Source organism: Momordica charantia (genome assembly GCF_013281855.1).
Source record: "Momordica charantia cultivar OHB3-1 chromosome 8 unlocalized genomic scaffold, Mcharantia_2.0 BLBB01000008.1, whole genome shotgun sequence".
Taxonomy (NCBI): Eukaryota; Viridiplantae; Streptophyta; class Magnoliopsida; order Cucurbitales; family Cucurbitaceae; genus Momordica; species Momordica charantia.
Window position 1 is genome coordinate 28,444,630 of NW_028275166.1, and position 22,666 is coordinate 28,467,295.

Genomic DNA, 22,666 nt, shown 5'->3' on the forward strand with positions numbered 1-22,666 from the left:
TTTTCCCTTCAATTTTTTCTTCTATAAAACTCATAAAAAAAAGAACAGAATAGAAAAACTATGAATCCTCGAAAATAAGTTAAAGGTAAGGTCAACTTATGCTAGATTTTTATATATACTTATCGTATGTATGAATATATAAAAGTGATAAATTTTATCTCTCAATTTTTTCATTTAATTTTAATAATCATTTTTCTTTTACTTTGATGGCAATTTTATTATTCGTTTCTCTTTCTACATTTCTCTCCGAATCCCGAATTGCACTTTTCTCAAACATTTTTCTATCTATCCAATCTCCATCATTTCATGGTTTTTCTTTCCCATTTACTATTAGACTATTTTTTTCTCCACCCATTCAAATTATCATTTAGTTGGGTTTATTTAAATTCTACATCATTTCATGGTTTTTCTTTCCCATTTATTATTAGGCTATTTTTTTCTCCACCCATTCAAATTATCATTTAGTTAGGTTTATTTAAATTTTGTAGAGGTGAAGTGATAATATTTAGGAGGGGATTTAAAATTAGAGAAAATTAGAAGGGGTCGGGATCGAACAAAATTGCTTTTAAGTATTTTTTTAATAAAATTACTTTTAAGTCAGTAGTAATAAAATGATAAATTTCACCCCACATGTTACTTATCAGTATATTAAAAGTTAGGAGTTCGAGTACTCTTAAACCCGACGCACATCGCTCTCGTAGTAAATAATGGTGAGATTTCGTCACTAAATCAACCGTGATGAATGTGATTTCATCATCAAATAATTATGACAGATTTGTTTCTCAGTATTCATTAATATTGACACATTCCATTCCATGATGTTCTATGCCTATTTTTTCTTGGAGATGGAGAGACAAAAGAAAGGAAATGAGCAATGACACATAGGTAGAAATTTTAAAATTTTCAAGGGTATTTTAGTCCAAACATACACAGATAAAATTATGATATTTCTTAAACTCCATGAAAGTCGCGGGCAGGCACGGGCAGGACGGGCATAGAGATATTTTCTCTTTCTGGTGTAAAACCCAAAACCCAAAACCCTACTCTCTCTCTCTCTCTCTCTCTCTCTCTCATTTCTCTGTTATCTCTCTTTATCTCTTCCATTTCATAGCTTCACACTTCCGAACTCCGATATTCTCTTCTTTCTTCTGCTTACTTCTTCTCCATACACACTCTTAATTCCTCTCCCGCTCCAATTCCACCACACAGAGTGGAAATGGCTGAATTCAAGCAAGCTTAATCATGTGAGGAAGCGCTTTTTCACTTCTGTTTCAAAGGTAACTTTTGTGTATGTGAAACTGGAGTCGTCAATGCTTCTGGAATTTTTTAGGTGATCGTGTGTTTCCTATCGGTGTTTGGTGATGGAGCGGAATCGGCACGGGACTAGAGCAATTCAGTCGAACTTCTGGCGTCTGGCAATAGAGTATTAGTTTAAAACCGAGGTGAGCACTGCGCAACGGCCGAGTTGTCAGTATATGGAATTAGAATTTTCTTCTATTATTGTTTTCGAGCATATGTACATTGCATATATGAAGTTGTTAAGTGAAAATTATAATGAAAAGGTTCTGAAGAGTCTGATTTCAGACTTCATTGATTGCATCCGCCTCGGTTGGTTTTTTTTTGATATTCTTCGCTCGTTCCGGATTTTCTTGTTTGCAGCGTTCTATTATTGTATTTATTTTCTGCAATTATATGCAGATGGTGGAATAGATTAAATAGAAGTTGGTACTGAACTTCTGATTGTACCTTTTTTGACCTGATTTTTGTTTCTCGGAAGAGAAAAAAAAATTTGGAACTCCGCTAGCAGCAAACAATGTCATAAACACAATATGTTCAACTTCCGTTTGTTTAACTTTGTTATTTTCTCTACAAAAGTTGGATTGTGTTTATTAACTAACATTCTTTCCACTATTTTGGTTCCTTGGCTTTCGGATGTGCGTGCATCATAGAATTTAGAGAAATGGAATTTAAGAGGAAAACGCCTCAACAGCTTCAAGCTCTTGATACGTTCTATTCAGGTAATTTGTAAATATAGTAGAACATTTTATATTTTTTTTTTGGTATGCCCTTGTATATATTTTTTTTATTTTTCTCAATGAAAGTGCGGTTTCTTATAAAAACATTTTATATGTATATTTTACTCGTAAGTGGCAGTTTGTAGTTTTCCCATTCAGATTAATGAAGTTAGTTACTTGTTGTCATAAATGCCAAAATGAACTTTCTCCTGTACTCATTCTTGGTCTTATTTCCAAGACATCTTTGACCTTTATTTGTTTGAAATAAGTATAGCTACCCTTCTGACTTTGTATTCTTTTTTTACTTTTTAATTTTTTAATTTTTTTTTATGACTTTCACTGGGCATACAAATTACAGCCCAACACAACAAATTGAGTCCAAACAGAACTAACTACTTACTCTTGCAGAGGACAAATATCCTACGCAAAGTGCATTGGAAGAATATTCTGCCGCTTTGGGATTGACCTACAGGCAGGTACAAGGATGGTTTGCGCAGAAAAGGAGGAGAGATAGGGAGAATGAAACTACGGTTACATCATCTACTGGTATGAGCATAGCCTCAGCAGAAGAAATGGGTCTGTTTGTTCTGTGGCTAGAATGGACATTAACCATACTTTCTCAAACCATGCAGGGAGGACTCTAAGTTCGAAATATAAATATAGAACTATGGTCGAGGGTAACATCGTTAAGAGAAAGAAAAAGTTAGATGCTATCCAGGGTTTGCATTCTCCAGATTACATTCTGACGAAGGTATTGCACAAGGATGGCCCTCCTCTTGGTGCAGATTTTGATTGTCTTCCTTCTGGAGCATTTCTGCAGTGCAAAGGTATTCTGCAAGTTACTAGCTCTGGCCTATTCACCTAGTAACCTGACAAAACATATAAATAATAAATTATGTTGCACAAATCATCCTATTACTGAAAGAAGTCATGAAAGAAGATTGAGCGTTGTATTCTGGACTTGCTCACATGTCATTAAACCAGTCTTTCTGATCTCTCTAGTTGGCGTCGGAGCTACTTTCACTAGAACATTTACATGCCATTGACATCATTTTCTTCATGTAATTAAACATTTCCACATGCATGGACATCATTGTGGGGTGGATGGAAACTGATATAATCCAGCATCAACATCATTGAAAAGTTAGACTGTAGATCATCCACCCATTAATCATGTTATGGTTGGGGGATTGAGGACCATGTTTTTATGTGTTTCAGATACTACTATGGCTTCTTTCCTTTATGTTTCATTATTCTGCCCTTCAGTTTGTTTTGGGGTCTGTTTTCTGTGAGTCCGTCCTTGTCCTTGTTCTTCAGTCTGGATTGGGGTCTGTTTTCTGTAAGTCAATCCTTGTTATTCATGAACATGAAAGGTTTCTCATTAGAGTTGGCAACCTAGACAAAGTTTATTCCCCTGTTAAAAATTCTCTCATTCATTCTTATCCAATGGTCATGTGGGAAATCAAACAATTTCATAGAGAGTATGTGGGAGGAAATCCAGGCTCCATATGAAGGAAGATTACAAAAAATTCTTCCAATTTGGACAAGGATCACATAAACTAAAGTTGTTGAAAGAGCATATAATTTACTCCAAGAGAGAGCCAGAAAAAAATTTCTATTTGACAGGGAGAAATAGTTTCTCAATAGTTATCAAATGTCTTTTTTTTATTATTGAAGCGTTCCGCCCAAGCGACAAATTCCATATAAAAGCTCTATGTAAATTGTGGCAAAAGGATCTTTTTCTTGTTGAAAGGGTGGCCAACCATGATTCCGAAGGACTGAATCATGAAATAAGATGTAAGAAAAAAAATGATGCTTGAGATTTTATCTCTTCTCAGAATTTGATACCCTAGCACAAGAGAGAGGAAAGGAAGGGTACCTATGTTGTACAAAATGTGGGTGTTTACTTTAACATTTTGTATACTCTCATGATAGAGCATATATTTGGTCCATTTGGAGAGAAAGAAATTCTAGGCTTTTTAATAACAAGGAAAATTCCGCCAAAGCGAGCATAGCTCAGTGGTAATTGGCATATATCTCCAACTAAGAGGTTGTGAATTCGATCTCCCACCCCCACGTGTTGTACAAAAAAAAAAAATAACAAGTAAAATTTCTTTCTGTGCTTGATTGATTCAATTTATTTTTTGGCTCTAACCTGGTGTAAAAATGTCTATTCTTTTAACAACTATAGCTTTAATTCTCTTCTGTCCAATTGGAGAAGATTTTTGTAATTTTGTTGAATAGGGTTTGATCATTTGTATAATTTCATAGCATCAATGAAATTGTTTCCTATAAAAAAAAAACTTTATACTCTAACGACAAATTCCCACAAGAAGAATTTAAGACCTACCGTGCATATTCTTTGCATAAAAGGAGAGATGAAGTGCTAAATAGTATCTTGGTTCACTAATTCCTTGAGAGAGAGTGAAAAATGATTTTGATATGTCTGGAAGCGAAAGCCATATGTTTGGGCAATCAGTGAGGTGGATCATGTGATTTCCTGGGCAACTAAATGTTATAGGGTCAGATAGTTGTGAGATTAATTGACAATCAAAGAAAAAAATGGTAAAGATGTGTTTCATACCCAAAAAAAAGGGTAAAGTTAGGTCGATTCCTTAATCTCAATATCCAAAATCAAACTTTTGAATCAAAGTCCCAAGATTTTTGTGGGTATGTTCCAAGAATCTTCGATAGATGCATGTTCTCGATCAAAGAGAGTGAAAAACCTTAAAATTTTGTGTAAATAATCATTTTCTATCCACTAAGGCTTAAGCTACGACATGTGGGGCCCATGCAAGGTTGATCTATTGGTCGAATTACGGGGTGTTGTTTTGTTGTTTATTTTTATTTTTATCCTTCCTGCAAGCTGTTTGACAAAGAATCAAACTTACAAATTGAAAAGGAATCTTTGAAGATAAGATGTTTGTTATTTTTGTGACTTGTGAGTGCGTGCATCATATTGCTTCTTGGTGGTGCTCCGATCTTAGCTAATTCTTTTGTAGTTACAGTCTTTTAATGATTATTAGTGATGAGAAGACTCTTCTTTTGTAGTTTTTTTAGCGGGGTTCCCTCTACCCTCAACCCTTAGGCTATTCTTCTCCCTTTTTTTGAATATGTATCTCTGTTTCTTGTAAAGAAATGTTGCATAGAGGAGAAAAAGGTATAGATAATTGTGAGAAAGAAAAGAGCAAATGAGAGATGATAATTTGAAATAGATCTCGATATAGTCAAAGTCACAAATGTTCTTCTTGTTTACTATTTTCTTCAAGAGTAAATGTTATGACAAAGTTGAGGAATACTATATAGATATCCCTTAAAACTTCTGTTGATTTGATATATATTTCATGGGAGGAAAGTGAAAGAACTTCTAATAATCTCTCTCCCTCTTTCTGTAAGTCTATAAAAAGGCATGTAGATAATAAATTAGAATGAATGTTAAATATCGAGTGGCTTCAGGATTAATATCTGTAGCACATGATTTTCACAGGAACCCACCCAAAAAATTCATGTTTTTCCTGTCAAGAGAATCAAAGAGAAACCAAAGTGAGAAAGGTATTTGAAATGCTTATCATAATTACTAATATTCTTCTTGTTCTATTGCTATGTCAACCTTATTCCACTTTTCTTGCTGTCTTCCATATCCTTATTTTTTCACCTTTTGTTCATGTAATTTTAGGTTTCAAAGCAAGCTAGTTCCATTCCTGCAGATTGCTGTCGGAAGACTGCTGCTCCAGTTAAAACTCATGGTATTGGGAAGGGTCTGATGACAGTTTGGCAGGCAACAAATCCTGATGCTGGGGATTTTCCCACTGGAGTAAATTTTGGTGGCCGAGAATTTATGGATGCATCTCCAGTTTCAACTTCTTCATTTGAAGAATCATTGCGACAAGGAAAACGACCAGCACGTCAAGCTAAAATGAAGGTAACTTGAGTAGTTCTTATACTTAGTATTATTTTTCTTTTATAATATCTAATATAGAACATTACAATATTTGTTACCTTCGGAAAAAAGGTTGCTAACGGGAAGTATCCTACTTATAAACAGGGAAGGCTGGGATACAAAGTACAGGGAAAGCGAAAGCCTTTAACAAAAAACAAACGGGTATTTATATATTTTTCTGATTTTTGGTTGCCTTGAAATTTGTCATTTCCTGTTTGTTTGAGTTCCCGTTGTGTTCCAGGTGGAACCTTATAGAGAAAAGAATCAAATGCAACTATGCTATGATAAATGTGAACTTGCTTGGGAAGGAATGAGATCTCAAGGATACACAGACCATTTTGCTTTACTGGTAGACGATGAGGAGTTGGAGCTGAGAGAGTTGCAAGCAGGAACGCATACTGTGGGAGCTTGTGATCATTTTATGACAAATGGTGCTAATAGTTGCTCACTTTGCAAAGGTGAAGGAATAATCTGAGAATATTTATCTACAACATTTTTATACATTCCTTCCAATAGTATCTTTTAGTAAAATGACTGGAGAGGAGATTAGTTCTTGAAGATTACATCTCTATGGCTCTTCATCTGCAAACATGTGTGATTTTGAAAATTATTGAGGGAACCTTGATCACTTGTCTTGGGCACTACCCTTCTATTAGAGCTTTCTGGGAGAAATTTCCTACAAATTCTTGACTGCCACTAGGTGCTCCCCCATTTCAATTAGTTATTGATAATCTATTTTGTTAACTCTCAGTGTTTCCAAGCCCATGGAAGATTTTACTTTTGGTCCAGTTGGTTTTTGGTTTTTTCCCTTTTGAAACTTGGAGAGATTTAGGGGAATTTTTAAGGGTCATGAAAAATGAGTTTTTGGAGGAGTTCAATTACATCTGTTATGTTGTTTTTTGGGTTTCTATAAACCGAATAATTGTTCCCTTGATATTTTTTTGGGAAAATTAGAGTGTTCTAATTAGCTCTGCTGCCAAAATTCGTAGGTTTCTTCTTCTCCTTTTATCCCCCTGAAATACTTGTTCTACTTCTTCAAAAGAAAAAAAAGTTGCGGGAGAGGAGCACTTTTATTATCCCTGTGAACTACTTGTGATGTTCAAAAAGGTTTCTTAGAACAAATAGACCTTAGTATTTATACTTATTGAAAGCATCCATTGTGATAAACAAGTGGGAACGGTTGCTGAGTGAGTTAGACGTATTAAAAACTATCTGATAGACTTTGTTTCTGGGAAGTTGGTGAGAACTGAGAAGTTCAAAGAATTTCTGTGTTGTCAAAAGAGTAGGTTGACTTCGGATTTAATCTCTTTGATGTGCCTACTATTCCGTTTACTCTCCAATCAGTGGTGCTATAGCTCTTGAAAGGTTGTAATTCTTTTTGCCTTAATATTTTTTTCCTACTACTAGTTAAGGATAGCCACTCACCTATTAATCAATAGATAATTAGACTTCTGGTCTTTTTTATGGGCTGTGATAGTTAGGGGATGGAATTCTCGTCCATCTGTTGTTACATTTAAATGCCCTTTTTTGATTGATTACATTGAACGACATATCTGTTGTTTCTGGAAGAAAAAAAATTGTTTTTATTTTAAATATGAAAGAGATCTTTGGAATAGGTGTCATCTCTAACGTATTCTTCTCTTTCAGATATGCTGGCCAAGTTCCCTCCAAATTCTGTGAAGATGAAACAACCATTTGGCAGGCAACCTTGGGATTCTTTAGAAATTGGCAAGAAACTATTAAAGGTCCACATTAAGGAATTATGGGGTTGATCCTTGTCTGTTTTGTTTATTGGATGACTAGTAGGCGTCTCTAATGTCACCCTTCCTCTCTTCAATTGGAAAAGATTTATTTGCTAGCTTTCATACTAATTTGATTTTTTTTTTTTTTTTTTTTTTTTTTTTGGAAATTCCCATTGGGCTCAAATCTTTTTAATCCCTGCACTTGTATTATTTCTTATTTTGCTCTCTCTTATAAAGATAAGAATGTTAGCTATGAATTTTTTTTTTTGGCAGTTTTTCTTTTCCTTTCTCGTTGATTTTCTTCTCTGTGCTTCTTTTAATCATTAATTCCCTTTAAAATAGGATGCATTCTCCATACAGTAATTGTGAATCTTGGTTATTTGCATACTTAGAGAAGGTCTGAATATCCTTTACATGAAGATGAAGCAACCTTTAGAGTTATTTTGATTGGGTAGAGTTAATTTTTTTTCTCATTTTTAAAACGATTTTTATCTTTTTAATATTAAGAAACGATTTTCGTTGAATGAATGTAATAAACAGGAGAAACCAAAAGAATTACAAAAAAGTTCCTCCCATTAGCAAAATAATTGCAAAGAGTTCTCTCATTTCCAATTAGAATGTGCTTTTGTACTTGAAATTTTTTGTACATATCAAGGAAATTCTTATTTCTTATTGAATAAAAAAGGAAAAACAAAGCTTGATGCAATGATGATTGCATTTGGAAGTTTATCAAGTCTTTTGACATGCGAAGATTAAATAATTGGCTTTTGATGTTTTGCAGGTCCTCCATTTTCTTTATACGTATGCCACACCATTGGACATTTGCCCATTCACGCTTGATGAGTTTGCTCAAGCACTTCATGACAAGGTTAAATATTCTCTTTGATCTAGTTTTTACCTATTAGGATACTTCGTGGCCTAAATTAGTATACTTCCTTGTGGGGATAAAAATTTTAGTGTTGACATCTACACCTTTTTTTGTTTTGCTTTTCTTGCATTTGCAGGATTCATTCTTACTTGGAAAGATTCATGTCACCCTTCTCAAACTACTATTTTGTGATATTGAGGCAGAACTTAGAAATGCATATTTACCTCATCCGAGCAAGTCTTGCAAATTTCTTGCTTTAGTGCATTCGGTCAGTATTTCATGATTGAATTTATTTATTTTTGGTTAAGAAACCTGAGATATGTATTAAACACAAAGAATACATTTCCCCAAAAAATAGCTAAGTTGTAGGAATTATCCTCAAAGGACCTAGGGTTCCTTCCTAACCACAAGTTCCACAGCAAAGCCACCGTTGGAAAATTCCAAAGAGTTTTAGCTTTATTTTTTAATTGACCACCATCAAGCGCCAGGGTCAATCATCCGCTTTTCTCTATGGAGGCAGAAATTTTGATGTAGTTAATATGCCGTGTTGGTTAGTTTAAGTTGTTATTCTTATATCTTTTAAGTTGTTAGTCTTTTAGTTGCTGTAATTTTTAGTCACTGTGTGGTTAATGGTCCAAGCTGCCTCTATAAATAGCTGCTGGATTTCTATGTTTAGGAATAATAATTCTCTTCAAGAAATTCCCTCGTGTGTTGCACACCAAATTTGCATTGAAAACGTTGAAGAGGAGAGACCAGCATTTGTGGGCTTCCATAATTGAATTTAGGCCACTAACATTTGGTTACTGACACCTTGTTTCTTAGTGCACTTCTAATTTAGGGTTGCTAGCTGAGGATGATAGGCAATTTCGCTTGGCTTGAAATTGTCTATATTTTATTGAGGGGGTAAGATTGTTTTTAGTTGGAATGATGTTTTTCTTCAGAATTGGTCAATGCTTTACTGCTTTAAGTCACTTCGGAAGGTGTCTTGTCTGTGGAGCAATTCTGCATACTCAAGCTTGTAATGTAAGCTGCCAAATTATTTAGATCTTGGATAGTTGGACCCTATTGATTCTGAATTCCAGATTTTCCAACAAAATGTATTCCTAACTTTAATTGTGGTAACTCCGATTTAAGTAGTATCTCTCAACTGTCAGTTTGGCAGTTTATCTGTTCTGATAGAACAGTCAGCCCACTTAATCACTAACTACCACAAAGAAACCTGATTATAAAAGAGAAGAGAATGAAGAGGATATTATAGTACATACACCATGGTCTGCACCAGGAACTAATCGTCTGAAGTTAGCTTTTTTTTTTTGAGATATAACAAAAGGTGTGAGATTTGAACCTTCGAGCTTTATGGAGGTAAGTAATGTCTTGACTGGTTTAGGTTTAGATATGTTTATGTTGGCAATTGAAGTTAAGTTGTCAAAGCAAGAGACTTAGATGAATAATATTCCTACGAGTCTGATAACTGTTTGTTGAGAAGAGAGGATCTTGATTGGGTTCGAAGGATGTACCAACATTGTTGGGCTGTTTAGGCGCACCTACCAATTCCTGTCACCATTTTTGGGTACGAAGAGGGGATCCTAGTGTCTTTAATAAGAGCCTCCTGTCAAGACCAACCTCATCTTTGATTCTATTAAGGACCTGGCATGTATTTCCATCAAAATAATAACAATGATAAATGACACTACCGCACTTTTGTTGCAGCGTTTTGGTGACTTCAATGTTTAAGAGGTGCTTATTAAAGATATTGGTAGGCAGGGACTTTGAAGTATGACTAGATTCAAGAAATTGGTGAATCTAGATACGTGTCTTTTGTTTGTAGTCTTTACGTTTTCAGATGCGGTTTTCTTCTTAGTGGTTTACTTTTGAAGCCGATCTCATTGGTTGTTTTCTTTTTCTTTTTTGCTCCCTTTGGGAGTTCATATCCTTGAGCAATTTGCTTTCTTTTCATATATCAATGAAAAGTTTGTTTCTTGTTAAAAGAAAAATTGTAGTGATAAGCATCCTAAGATTTTTTTTAAGTAAACAGAAGAAATGAAAAATTACAAAAGGGTAGCAACACTTCTTGGGATTCGGCACTTCTTCAAGAAGAAGTGGTTGGAACCCTGCAGAAACTTTAAATCTTATAATCTGCTAAAGCTCCAAGACTCATTTCTTATTATAACTGATTCACTGGAAGCTTGAGAGGGAGAAAAAGCACCGAGGAAGTAATGCAAACCAAGAGCAACTAAACCAGACCTCTGACCACTCGCAATTGAGGTCTTAGCTTCAATCATATCAACAGAAGCCAGCTCCATTCTTTAGAAGGAAAACAGAAAACAGCCTCTAAAGATGTGAAAGAAAACCAACCTTCAATATTCTCTAATTCTTTCATCATTTGATTGGCTTCTTGAGGGCCCACAGGGTGATTTCTTCAAAGAAAAGGCTAAAGTTCTTTGGGGTTGTGCGGTTAGAGCTATTTTGTGGAGTCTATATAAAGAAAGAAACAAATCGGATTTTTCACAACAGGGCTCGTTTCTTTTGATCCTTTTTGTAATTGTGTACAAATTACTGCTTCTACATGGTGTCTAAACAATAAGATTTATTTATTTATTTTATTATTATTTTTTTTGTAACTACAGTCTTACAATGCTTACAATGCTTATACGCGATTGGAAAGTTGTACTCCATTAGTTTTCTTTTGTAAGGTGGGGGCTCAATCAACTCCCAGCCTTTAGGTTCTTTTCTCTCAATATATTTCTTCGTTTCCTATATAAAATAAAATTCTCTAATTCTTTCATCATATACATATTTCCCCTCTTTCTCTCCCCTTCTATTTCATTCTTCATTTACCGAAAAACCCACCCTAACTGTTTCATTTCTTTTTTCCTTTGGAGTGTTGGCATAATTTTTTTCCCATATTGTTTCTTTTGGGTACTTCTATTTTTTTTTTTTTTTGGAGAAAATTGTCTTCGAATTTCTTGAAGGCCATAACTGGAGTCCAAACTAGATTGAGTTTGAAAAGTAAACTAACAACCACCTTTGCAGTTATCAAGTAGTGTTGCACAATCTGAGAAGTGCTACATGGAGCACTTTGAGGTTGGCAAGATATATATATATATATTTCCTAGTTTTTCCTTCATTGCTTGATTGATAATTTAAGAGTTAATTGAAGAAAAAGAAAAAGTAAGATGGAAACTTCTCTAACTTGGAATATGATGACAGTTGAACAAGATCTTCAATCATATGGTTTTGCACGTTCTTTTTTTTGTTTTGTTTTTTTGCTTTGAAAAATTTTCCCTCGTAGCTTGATTGATAAGAGATAACATGTAACTGCCAATTGAAGCGAAAATAAGACAAACATTTCTAACTAGGAATAAACAAGATCTATCATATGATAGAACATTTCCCTGTACATGTTTTTTAGTTGTTTTCTGCTTTGAAAACTTTTCCCTCATTGCTTGATTGATACTTTGTAAGAGACAATTGAATCAGAAAATAAGATAGAAAGTTTTCTGACTAGGATTAAGATGAATGCAAGATTATCATATGGTTCTGCATGTTTGTTCGTTATTTTCTGCTTTAACAATATGAAGAAAACTTCTGCGCTCATATCTTACTTTCATCATTCTGAAGCTTGACAGTGAAGTTCCTGCTCTTGAGGTATGGAAAAAATCCTTGAACCCTTTAACGTGGACAGAAATACTGCGTCAAGTGTTGGTTGCAGCTGGTTTCTGTTCTAAGCTAGGTGTAATGCAAAAGGAAACGCTTTCTAAGGTATTTAATTCTCATACTTTTCTGCTTCAACGTCTCGAGATGTTCCATTTTTTTTTCGTAAGAGCCTATGGAATTCTCAGTTGGAGTAAACCAGAATTTTATTCTTAAATATTTTCAATATTTAGGTTTCTTGTTTCCTCTTGCGATAGAAGACTCGTAGATTTTGTTTGATCATATCCTTTGTGATCCTTGTTCGGCCATAGTTTTGTTACTTCCCCTTTCAGTGAAATTGTCAGCTTTAGTATTAAATAATGGATGTGTACTTATCTTGAATTAAAAAGATATTGGACAAGTTATGCAAGACAATTTTTATTTATTTTTTTTCAAACAAACTGAACTTTTCATTGAGACAAATGAAAACAAAAGACATATACAAAGGCATACAAAAACAAAAGCCCAGAAGGAGGAACCTGCCTAAAGAAAGGGCTAAACAGAACCCCATAAGATCCCAAACAGATTCCCAACCTCTCTCCTCCCCTCCAAAAATTCTGTTGTTGGTAAGACAATCAAAGCCATCTTTCACCCGGTCACTTCTGTCTGATGTAAATTTACCCATAAAACGGCTCCAGAGCTCTGAATACCATTTTTTTGAAAATGTAAAACCAAACTTTTATTGAGAAAAAAATAAAAGAGAACAACAGAACAAACCAAGGGCAAAACCTGCCTAAAACAGCCCGACTAGGGGGCCCACAACAAACTGTACAAAAAAAGGCTCCAATCCAAAATAATTAGACCAGGTAATTACAAAAGGCCTTTAGAAATCAACACCCAAAGTAGAGGCATCAAACCTAGCTAAAGACCACACCTCCTCCCAAGAACTCTTCCCATCCCTAAAAATTCTATTATTCCTCTCTAACTAGAGGTCTTACAGAAGCACAAAGAAACCAGCGTGCCATATGATCTGACCCTTATCCAGGTGCCATAAGATCTGACCCTTATCTCGGAACGGAGGATGGAAAAGGACCTCCTCCATCATTTTTTAAATTTTATTTTAGTACAACATGACGGAGATTCGAACTTACAACCTCTTAGTTTGAGATATATGCCAATTACCGTTGAACTATGCTCACTTTTAAGGACCTCCTCCATCATAGATACCAAGTATAAATAGCCTTTTTTTCCCCTTTCTTCTCGGAAACTGAAAATTTTCATTGATATAATGAAAAAATTACCAGGAATGACTCAACAGAAGGCAGTTTCGAAGCTGAAATCCGAACAAAACAGAAAAACACCCATGTCCGAACTAGAAGACCATAAGTGATAGATATAATTACAATCCAACTTGAATACCCTGAATATGACCAACCAAAAAACATAATAAATGCAGCCCGAACCTTGGAAATCCTGAAACTTAGCCACTCTTGTTCTTTCTCTAGGAGATGATGTGTATGTAATGTTGGCAAGTTTGATTTTGTGAATGGATCATTTTGTTCGTTTTTATTACAAACCTTTGTGTTTTATCCTCCATTCTTGTCCTTCTTCTAGGAAATGAACCTTATGGCTAAATATGGTCTGCATCATGGAACTTTGAAGGGTGAATTATTTATAATTTTATCAGAGCAAGGAAACAATGGGATCAAGGTTACTGATTTGGCAAGGGAGTTAAAGGTAGGTGTCTTCTGTAATTGCAATACTAATGTTATGACAAATGTGGATTACTTCATTGTTATGTCATTATCATTATAGTTGTAATGTTGGAAAGGTGGACATCAAATTACTATATTAATCCATTTGACATTGTTCTTGTCTTGAAGATTGTTGAGCTGAATGTGGCTGTCACTACTGAAGAACTGGAGCTTCTTATATGTTCCACTCTGTCTAGTGACATAACTTTATTTGAAAAGATATCGTCATCTGCATATCGTCTTCGGCCTAGTCTTGCTACAATGGATGTTGATGAGTTTCAGTCAGACACTGATTTTGGAAGTGTAGATGATATAGGTGCTAATGCATCTATATGCAGCGGCAGTTATGATTCTGAATGTGACTCAGAAAATTTATTTTCCCAAAGATTTAAGATTCAGAAATCCAAAAATGAAAACCTGACTGCTTTCACAGAGATTGATGTAAGCCATCCAGGAGAAGCATGGCTGTTAGGACTGATGGAAGATGAATATTCAGATTTAAGCATTGAAGAGAAGTTGAATGCATTGGTGGCTTTAATTGATCTTCTTTCTGATGGATCCAGTATTAGGCCAAAGGTAAATTATATATTATCTTGTGGTAAGTTTTTGATTGTTTACATCATAATTTTGATAGTTTGCAGAAATAAATGAGTGATTGTATTTTTATCGTAAAGACCAAAATCTACATCAATTTCTTTTTTCTTCAGGAAGTTAAAGAACACCTACTCTTCCTTCTGTCAGATGAAGTTTTACTTTTGTCTGGGAGAAGAAGTTATTCATTGTAGGGACAGTATATTCTAGTTCCAGTATACTTTATTCTATTATACTTTGGCGATTGTTGGCAACGTCACTTAGAAATCTATCTATTTTTTGTTTGATCTACTGTTTCATGATTTGAGGTGTAGTACCCAAGACTTTTCAATATTTTGATAGGGTACGTCTACATCTTGTGCCATTATTGAACATGCTCCCGATGTTCAACGTTATGGTTCTGGAGCAAAAATAAAGAAGTCATCAATCAGGGGACACAACCTGTCGTCAAGGACATTCTTGACTAGTTCAGGACAGTTGCATGGTGCAAATGTCAGATATGATTCATTGGAACATCATCCTATTGATTCGTCAACAGCAATCTCAAAGTTCCATGAGAATTCAGTAAGTCAAGGAAAGGGTGCAAACAAAATGAAAGATGCTATTTACTTGCATCCAATGCAATCTCTCTTTCTAGGTTCTGATCGCAGGTACAATAGATATTGGCTTTTTCTTGGTCCCTGCAATTCATCTGATCCTGGTCATAGGAGGGTTTATTTTGAATCTTCAGAGGATGGTCACTGGGAAGTGATTGATACTGAAGAGGTATTATCCTCTCAATTTTGTGACAACAAGTTTCCCTTCCATAGATTCAAGATTTTTCAAAGTCAAGCACATAATTGTTATCTTGACTATTTTTCTGTTATCTATTCTCAATGCAGGCTTTGTGTGCCTTGTTATCTGTGTTAGATGATAGAGGTAAGCGTGAAGCTTTCCTCATTGAATCTCTGGAACAGCGTCTTCCATTTCTATGTGAAGCCATGTCAAATAATAGCACTAGGAATCTTGTGAGCAGGAACTTTACACAATCTGATCAATATGATACGGATATGATTAGAGAAAGCAGTTATTCTCCCATATCTGATGTCGATAATAGCCTAAACCAGACTGAGACTATTGGCAATACTTTGCCTTCATGTGGTGCTATAGTTCTTGAAGTTAAAAGGAAGGGAGAAGAAGAAAAGCAAAGATGGAACCGTCTCCAGGCATTTGATTCATGGGTATGGAATTTCTTCTACCACGGGCTTTATGCTGTAAAGCATGGCAGAAGGTCTTATCTTGATTCACTTGCTAGATGTGGACGTTGTCACGATTTGTATTGGAGGGATGAGAAACATTGTAAGGTTTGCCATATTACCTTTGAGCTTGATATCACCCTGGAGGAAAGATATACCATTCATAAAGCAACTTGTCGAGAGAAAGAGGATGATGATGTATTTCCAAATTATAAGGTTTTATCATCACGGTTCCAATCATTGAAAGCTGCAGTTCATGCAATCGAGGTACTTGAATTGTACATTTTATTTTTTTATTTTATTTTTTTAAACAGGAGATATATCTTTTCATTGGATGGTTAACATATCAAGGGAAGACTGGAGAAAAGTCCATCCCTATTTATGTCAAAACCACAAATAAGTCGTCTGGTTTTGACCATAAAAAGAATGCAATTTATTTAGATATTAAACATATGTCATTGTATAATTGTGTTTCTTATCTGAATATAGGCACCAAATGTCCACCTCTTAGTAAAGATAAAGGGGACAGCAAACAGGCCCTATGATATAGGAAATCTCTTTTAACTAAGAAACCACAATTTTTAATATCACAAGGACAAGTTAAAAGTTTGATCTTATGCATTATTTAGAATCATGGGAAGATCATTATTTGGTTCTTACTGGAAAGGGACAAAAAGTGTTCCTTTATAAGCTTTGGTTTGTGGTGTTGGACTTCATGTATTTTTGGAGGATCAACTTGTCTAAGTATTTTTTAATGAAAAATGAAAGAATACAAGAGGGCCAACAAAAATGGGCCTACAAGAATGTCAGTGCTTCAAAAGGGGCATGGAATAAAAAGTGGCTTCAATCCAAAAGAACAAGGCTAGACAAATACTTGCAAAAGTCTTGAGAGACAAATGCCCAAAGCGAGACACTAAACATAGCAAGGGACCAAAAAATTATATTGTTTTTCTCTAGCTAGATACCCCATAATTGTAAAACAAACTAACCAACACTCTAAATAATACTATCATTAACAATGAAGAGAGGGTGAAACAAAACCTCCTCCATTATAAGATAACAATCCCTATTATTGGCCAAACTAGCCCCAAAGTCTCCAAAAAGCAATCCTAAATCGAACGAGCAAACTGACATCCTCATTTGCCAGAAATGCAACACTGCGATCCCAACAAGGAGGACTAGGTTTGAACCCAATCCGTAATGGATCTTCTTAGGAATTTTAGTCTTCCATACTGAGGAGAATAAAGGGGAAGAAGAGGGATATGGGTTGCACAAAAGACTAAAGAAAGAACTGTAGGAGAAATCTTTCGAAGGATGAGGGACCAAATACGTAAGTTTTTCGCTGGTATGGCTTTTATCATGCAACATAAGAGAAAGTTGGTTTCTTTTTAATTTTTCCTATTCTCTAATTTGTTTACACTTTCCACAGTTGAGAAATTTGGAGTTCTAGATTTACATAGGGCTAGAGGCTTTTCTACTTTTTTGGTACATAAACTACAAGAATAAGGAATGTAGTCTAACGGTAATAACAAAGATAAGTGGCACCTTGGGGCGGGCAGGGCGCCCTGGGTATTGGGGAGCAAAGGTTCGACTCCCAATTATCAAAAAGAAAAAAATAACAAGGATAAGTGGCCAAATAGGCTTGGGACAAAAATTGACTCTTTTTTTCCTTGACATCTATGAGTGTGTTAGTCAACTTACATACACCTTACTTGATATTACTAGACAATTGCATAACTCTATAACATTTGATTGCATGAAAGAAACTGGGTTTTGGGTTGAGGCTTTCCACTCCTTTTGTAATTTCATTCATTAATGAAATTTGTTCGTATCAAGAACAACATGAAAGAAACTGATTCTCTCTATTTATTACTACCACTTGCTGAAACTGATTCTCTCTATTTATTACTCTACCACTTGCTGAAAGCTGTCTCCGGATTTCTTATTAAGAAAAAAAGGAAAAAAGAAAGGAAGAATGCCCTTCTACTTTTTTATTTGCTGAATAGTTACAAAATATTTTTTTTTGCAATACCACATGGTTGGAATGTGCCTTTATGTTTCGGTTTATATGTTTAACTACTTGCTTGTGGTTGAAAATCATCTGTTCTGCTTATTTTTCTAGTCAGTAATGCCTGAGGGTGCCATGGTTGGTGCTTGGACTAAATCTGCTCATAAGTTGTGGACCAAACGGCTCAGGCGTACTTCCTCTTTGGCAGAACTTGTGCAGGTTTTTTTTTCTTTCCTTTTTTGATGGTCTTTTATTTTTAATATTTCTTGTTGCAAGTCCTGCACAGCTTGTTTCTGCATGTAGTCATTTGGTTAATTGTAGTTGTAGTATCAATCAATAATATGCGGTAAATATAATATGGTTTTTGATTTGAACAGGTTGTTGCTGATTTTGTTGGTGCCATCAATGAGGATTGGTTCTGTAATTTTGCAGAAGGTTCTTCTGTCCGTATTCGAGATACTTTAGCATCTTTTGCACCCTTACCCCAAACAATATCTGCTCTTGCGCTCTGGTTGGTTAAATTTGATGCCTTAATTGCTTTATGTGTTGAAGGATCTGAAAAGCAACTACAAGCCACTTGCAGAGGTAAGTGTTTACCGCCGTCCTTTTAACTGTTTTTTTTTTGATGAATTTGTAATAATGAAGACTAGTTAGTGAAAATATAGAGGGAGGTACATCGTCGTTGTTCATTCTCCTATTAATTTTTTGTTCTTTTCTTTATCACAGCACCTAGTAAAAAATATGTGCACACTATCCAAACGAAGGAACTGCAACGATGAAGTTCAAATCTCATTTGAACCTTGTAGGAATATGATGGGATCCATTTTTCTTTCTCACTGTTCTTTTTCTTTTCTTTTGAAAAAGAAAATCACTTTCTTTCTTGATTGAAGTAAAAGAGAAGACAAACAAGATGAGAACACGAGTCAAAACTTAATGGAGCCACCAGAAAATTAGAGGGACTCCCAACTGTTTGTGATGAAAAAAGAAGTCACAAAAAGGCCTTAGATAGGGCCCTCTTGAATCAGAAACTATGAAAAAGGGATTCCTTGTCGAACGTTTGGAAAAAGTGAACAAAGTAGACAGTAGGTGGGTTTTTGTTTTTCGTTAGGGAAAGATTGGACAAAACAATTGCAAGTAACCATTGTCAATCCAATGATTCTACTGAAAACGTAGCTTAGTTCCATCCCACCCCTGGCAGAATGTTTAGTAAAGTTGATGAAGCGAGCAAAACCCTAAAAGGTACCTCCTTTCTGAGAGTGCTTGAAAATTACATTAGGAACCGTATTATATTTCCTACCATTGGAATGAGCCCGTACTTGCAACAACCTTTGTTTCTTGTGCTCTAAGGTAAAGTGAAAACCATTTGTTGCGAAGAGCAATATTGTCAAAAGCTTTATTTATTTTGTTTTTTCATTCATTTTTACTCTTCTTAGTTCCTTCCTTGGGCGATAAGAGACGTTAGAGTATCTAAATTATTTGACATGAGGTTGCATTTTATGGCCTCTGTGCTGGATATAAGGGACATGGGTCGTCTATTTTCCTTGGGCCTCAGTTAGTCCTTGACAGACAGGGAGTCCTAAGAGCTTTCTTCTAACCAGACTTTTCTAGCTCTGAGCACTTTTTTTCCCACTCTATACACTTGGATGTTGCTGAAATACTTGTATTATTCTATATATATTTATACATGTGAGTGTATGGGCCAGCTCGTGCACCTCGACTAATCTCATGGAAAAATTGTCTAAACACTCTAAATTTGGTTACTAAGGAAACTCGTAGGAAGCCACCATGGTTTGAATTCAAGCCATTTATTATTTGCATTATATTATTCCCTCTTATAAATGTCAAAAAATTTTGCTTGAGACTAAATAAATTCAATTTATTGTTCACAACTATATCGTAGGTTAAGCTTCACCCCTTCCTGGTGCCTTTTGACTTACAAATATTGTATCCAGGAAAATGTTATGGATGATCCTATGACGTGTTTGTTACATATTTCTCGAGATTAGACTGGGGAAAATGATTACTTCATAGGTTTAATGATCCATATTAGCAATTGCACCAACTAGGAGCAATGGTTGCTTAAAGTTGAGAACATTTCATTTTTCGGGGCCTTTGGGACGTGATACTGCTTTCTTTTGTCGCTTATCAGTTGCTCATCTTTTGTTTCATTTGCTGGATATTTCAGGTAAAAAAGGTACAGCCCAGAGATAGATAATCAGAATACTCTCACCAACCCAACCCCCTAATTGAAGAATTTTGTACAGGTTACCTGAAAAACCATATGTGAGCACCGGCTATCACTTTCAGTGTAACCCGGATTCACACGGAAAGGAAGACAATGTTTGATATAATATAATCTGCACACTGGATGGTGCATCTTCCTCGTTAACTTCTGGTGCATATGGGGCATCATCTAAGACAGATTTTTGCTGGAGCTGTCTTGAACATTCATTGTTAGATAAGTTTTTGATGCATTGAAGTTTGAGCATTGCCTTGGCCCCAATGAGAGAAAGTTAATTATGTTTGTAATGTCAGTGTTTTGTGGGCATGATTCTATGTAATACACACCTACCTCTGGTAATGAAATGGAGGTAAAAAATTTTGATCTTCAAATAATAAGATGTCAACGTGCTTCCTCCATTTCTCTACTGTTTCTTCTTGTGTAATGCAGGTGTGTATTATCTCAAAGTTGATTGCTTAGTTCTTATCTCAAACTTTTCTTTGTTTATTTTCGTTTTAGTCTCTATAATTGAAAAGAAAGAACACAACCTCTTTTTAACATCGTCTTTGAGATCTTGCAGGATTTTAGTGCTTTTGATATGTACTCTATGCTTGCTAAAGTACATATGTTTGCTAGGGGTGAGCAAGAAAGTTAGAAAATTGAGCCGACCGATTGACCCAACCCAACGTCGGTTTTTTAGGTGAATATCCAAGCTATGTGCACACTTACTGAAGATTTGTATCTCTTCAAGCAAGATAAAATTTCTTTTCGTCCAAGAAGCTTAAAGAATTTGGATTTTGTTTACGATTTAAATTCATGTATTTTTATTTAATAGGTTTCATGTATAGATGTGAAAGAGGTTGTGTTTTTCTTCTTTCTTTTCAATTATTATAATAGGGATGTGTACTTGGTTATGAAAGAAAACATTTGAATAGATTAAGTTCAATCTCTCTCAATTTTCTGTGTTCTTGTGTTAGAATACATGTTTTAGAACTTTTAATGTAATTTGATCAATTAGATTGTGGAGAGTTCGAAATCTTGAATATAGGAACAAATTTTAGATCAACTAAAAGCTGTTTAATTTTCTTAAAGTTGGTTCATCAATTAGTTATTGGGGTTAATTCTTATTATTGTTGTTAGTGTTCATGAATGAGGGAGTTTTGAAACATAATTAATTCCTTTATTATTCATTTCCTCCCTTCTTTCCCCTTATGAATTTCTAATTTCTTCCCCCTCTGATAATGTCTACCCCTCTCTCTTCCGCCTTCTTCGATTCTCTTCTTTCTCTTCACGATGTCAAATGTTTGATCAAGAAATTGATCTAGTTTGCAAAGCTTGGCAAATAGAATACCTACAAAAAGGAGTAAGCATTTTGATGTTCAAGTAGTAGTTAACCAATCTATACTCGAGAAAATATAGTGGAGAATATAGTTCTATGATGGTTCTCTCTTCTCATCCTTCTCCATCTTCTCCTCTCTTCCCCTCTTTTGATTTTGTTTGATTTATTGTTTTAAGTTAAGATAGTCTTCTCTTCTCTCCTCTTCATCCTTTCTCTTTTCTTCTCCCTTTCTTGTTCTCCTGATTTCCTCTTTTTTTTTTCTTTCTTTTTTTTCTTCTTTCAACTTTTCGTCTCAATACATTAAAAGTTATTCCCTTTATTTCTCAAAAAAAAAAAAAGTTATTCTCTTTAATACTTATTTAATGTATTCAATACATTTTAAATATTTAGGAAAATTTGCAATTTTATACCCCTAAGTTGAGCTTTTGAATTCTAGCCTGTCTTTGGAAATTAAGTTTTTATTTACCCTTTTGAATAAAGGTGGACTTGAAATTACTTTTTTATCCATTTCTTTTCACATTTCTAATAATAAGATTATAGGAACCTTACAAATATAGGGAGAAAACTTAACTTTTTTATTTTATTTTATCCATAACAACCCATTTCGAGAACTTACAAAATTATAAGCTATATTCGAATCTTTCCACTGAGGTTGGTTACAAATCGGTCAGAAATTAACGGTGCTTACCCTGACGTGATCCTACAGTAAAATGATAAAGTGTTTACTATTCCTTTATTTTAATTATTTTATCAAAATTCGTAATCTCATCGAAATCAAAATCTCTTCAAAATCTCGTTTAAGGTGTTCGATTCATTACCCCATTTTTCTCCCTCCCAACGCCATCTCACGACCTCCTTTTCTCTCTCCCTACACCCTCTCACGTCCTCCTTTTCCTCTCTTATTAGCCTCCATTTTATTCTCAACTTATGGTGTAACGTTCTTCATTTCTCTCCTTCGTCTTTTTTTTCCCACTTAATGCAGTTTAAGTTTACAGTATTTACATCTCCACAATTTAAATGTATATGTATGTATGTATTTATGTATGTATGTGTATATATATATAGATATTTTAATTTTCATAGTTTTAAATGATCATCGAGAAGTCGCTTAATAGATATCATTTGACTTGATCAAACTTATTTTGCAATATTTTGAGTGAAAGAAATAGATAGTATTATCTTTAGTCATATAATATATTTTTGTTGAATGTTGTATGAAATTATAAACATTTTAAGTGTTTTCTATAATTCAATTTTGATTTATCTTTTCTTGATTAATTAATAAGGGAGATAACTTGATTTAAAGGACGAGGAAAAAAG

General features: G+C 34.7%; 1 protein-coding gene across 6 annotated transcripts; it reads left to right on the forward strand.

Annotated features, from left to right (window-relative positions):
- Positions 1-995: 995 nt before the first annotated feature.
- LOC111014110 (Homeodomain-like transcriptional regulator) lies at positions 996-20,426 on the forward strand. Of its 6 annotated transcripts, XM_088127275.1 has the most exons (21): positions 1,007-1,244; positions 1,331-1,442; positions 1,950-2,018; positions 2,424-2,561; positions 2,648-2,842; positions 5,503-5,567; positions 5,692-5,937; positions 6,061-6,117; positions 6,197-6,413; positions 7,603-7,700; positions 8,479-8,565; positions 8,702-8,833; positions 11,599-11,649; positions 12,187-12,327; positions 13,813-13,935; positions 14,082-14,528; positions 14,886-15,308; positions 15,425-16,045; positions 17,901-18,005; positions 18,164-18,371; positions 19,972-20,426. In XM_088127275.1, exons 3-21 carry the CDS (start codon positions 1,961-1,963, stop codon positions 19,995-19,997), a joined length of 3,438 nt encoding a protein of 1,145 aa, XP_087983401.1. In that variant the 5' UTR covers positions 1,007-1,244; positions 1,331-1,442; positions 1,950-1,960; the 3' UTR covers positions 19,998-20,426. The 6 variants fall into 6 exon arrangements, 5 of the variants coding, with proteins under 5 accessions (XP_087983404.1, XP_087983403.1, XP_087983401.1 ...); XR_015792722.1 differs by lacking the exon at positions 19,972-20,426 and having other exon boundaries at positions 1,001-1,244; positions 17,905-18,005; positions 18,164-18,186; XM_088127276.1 differs by having other exon boundaries at positions 1,007-1,442.
- Positions 20,427-22,666: the final 2,240 nt, after the last annotated feature.

Coding starts and splice junctions, on each gene's coding strand:
- LOC111014110 (XM_088127276.1), top strand. CDS start 1,961: ATGGAATTTAAGAGGAAAACGCCTCAACAGCTTCAAGCTCTTGATACG. Junction 2,843..5,502: donor AGCATTTCTGCAGTGCAAAG/GTATTCTGCAAG, acceptor TGATTTTCACAG/GAACCCACCCAAAAAATTCA. Junction 6,118..6,196: donor CTTTAACAAAAAACAAACGG/GTATTTATATAT, acceptor GTTGTGTTCCAG/GTGGAACCTTATAGAGAAAA.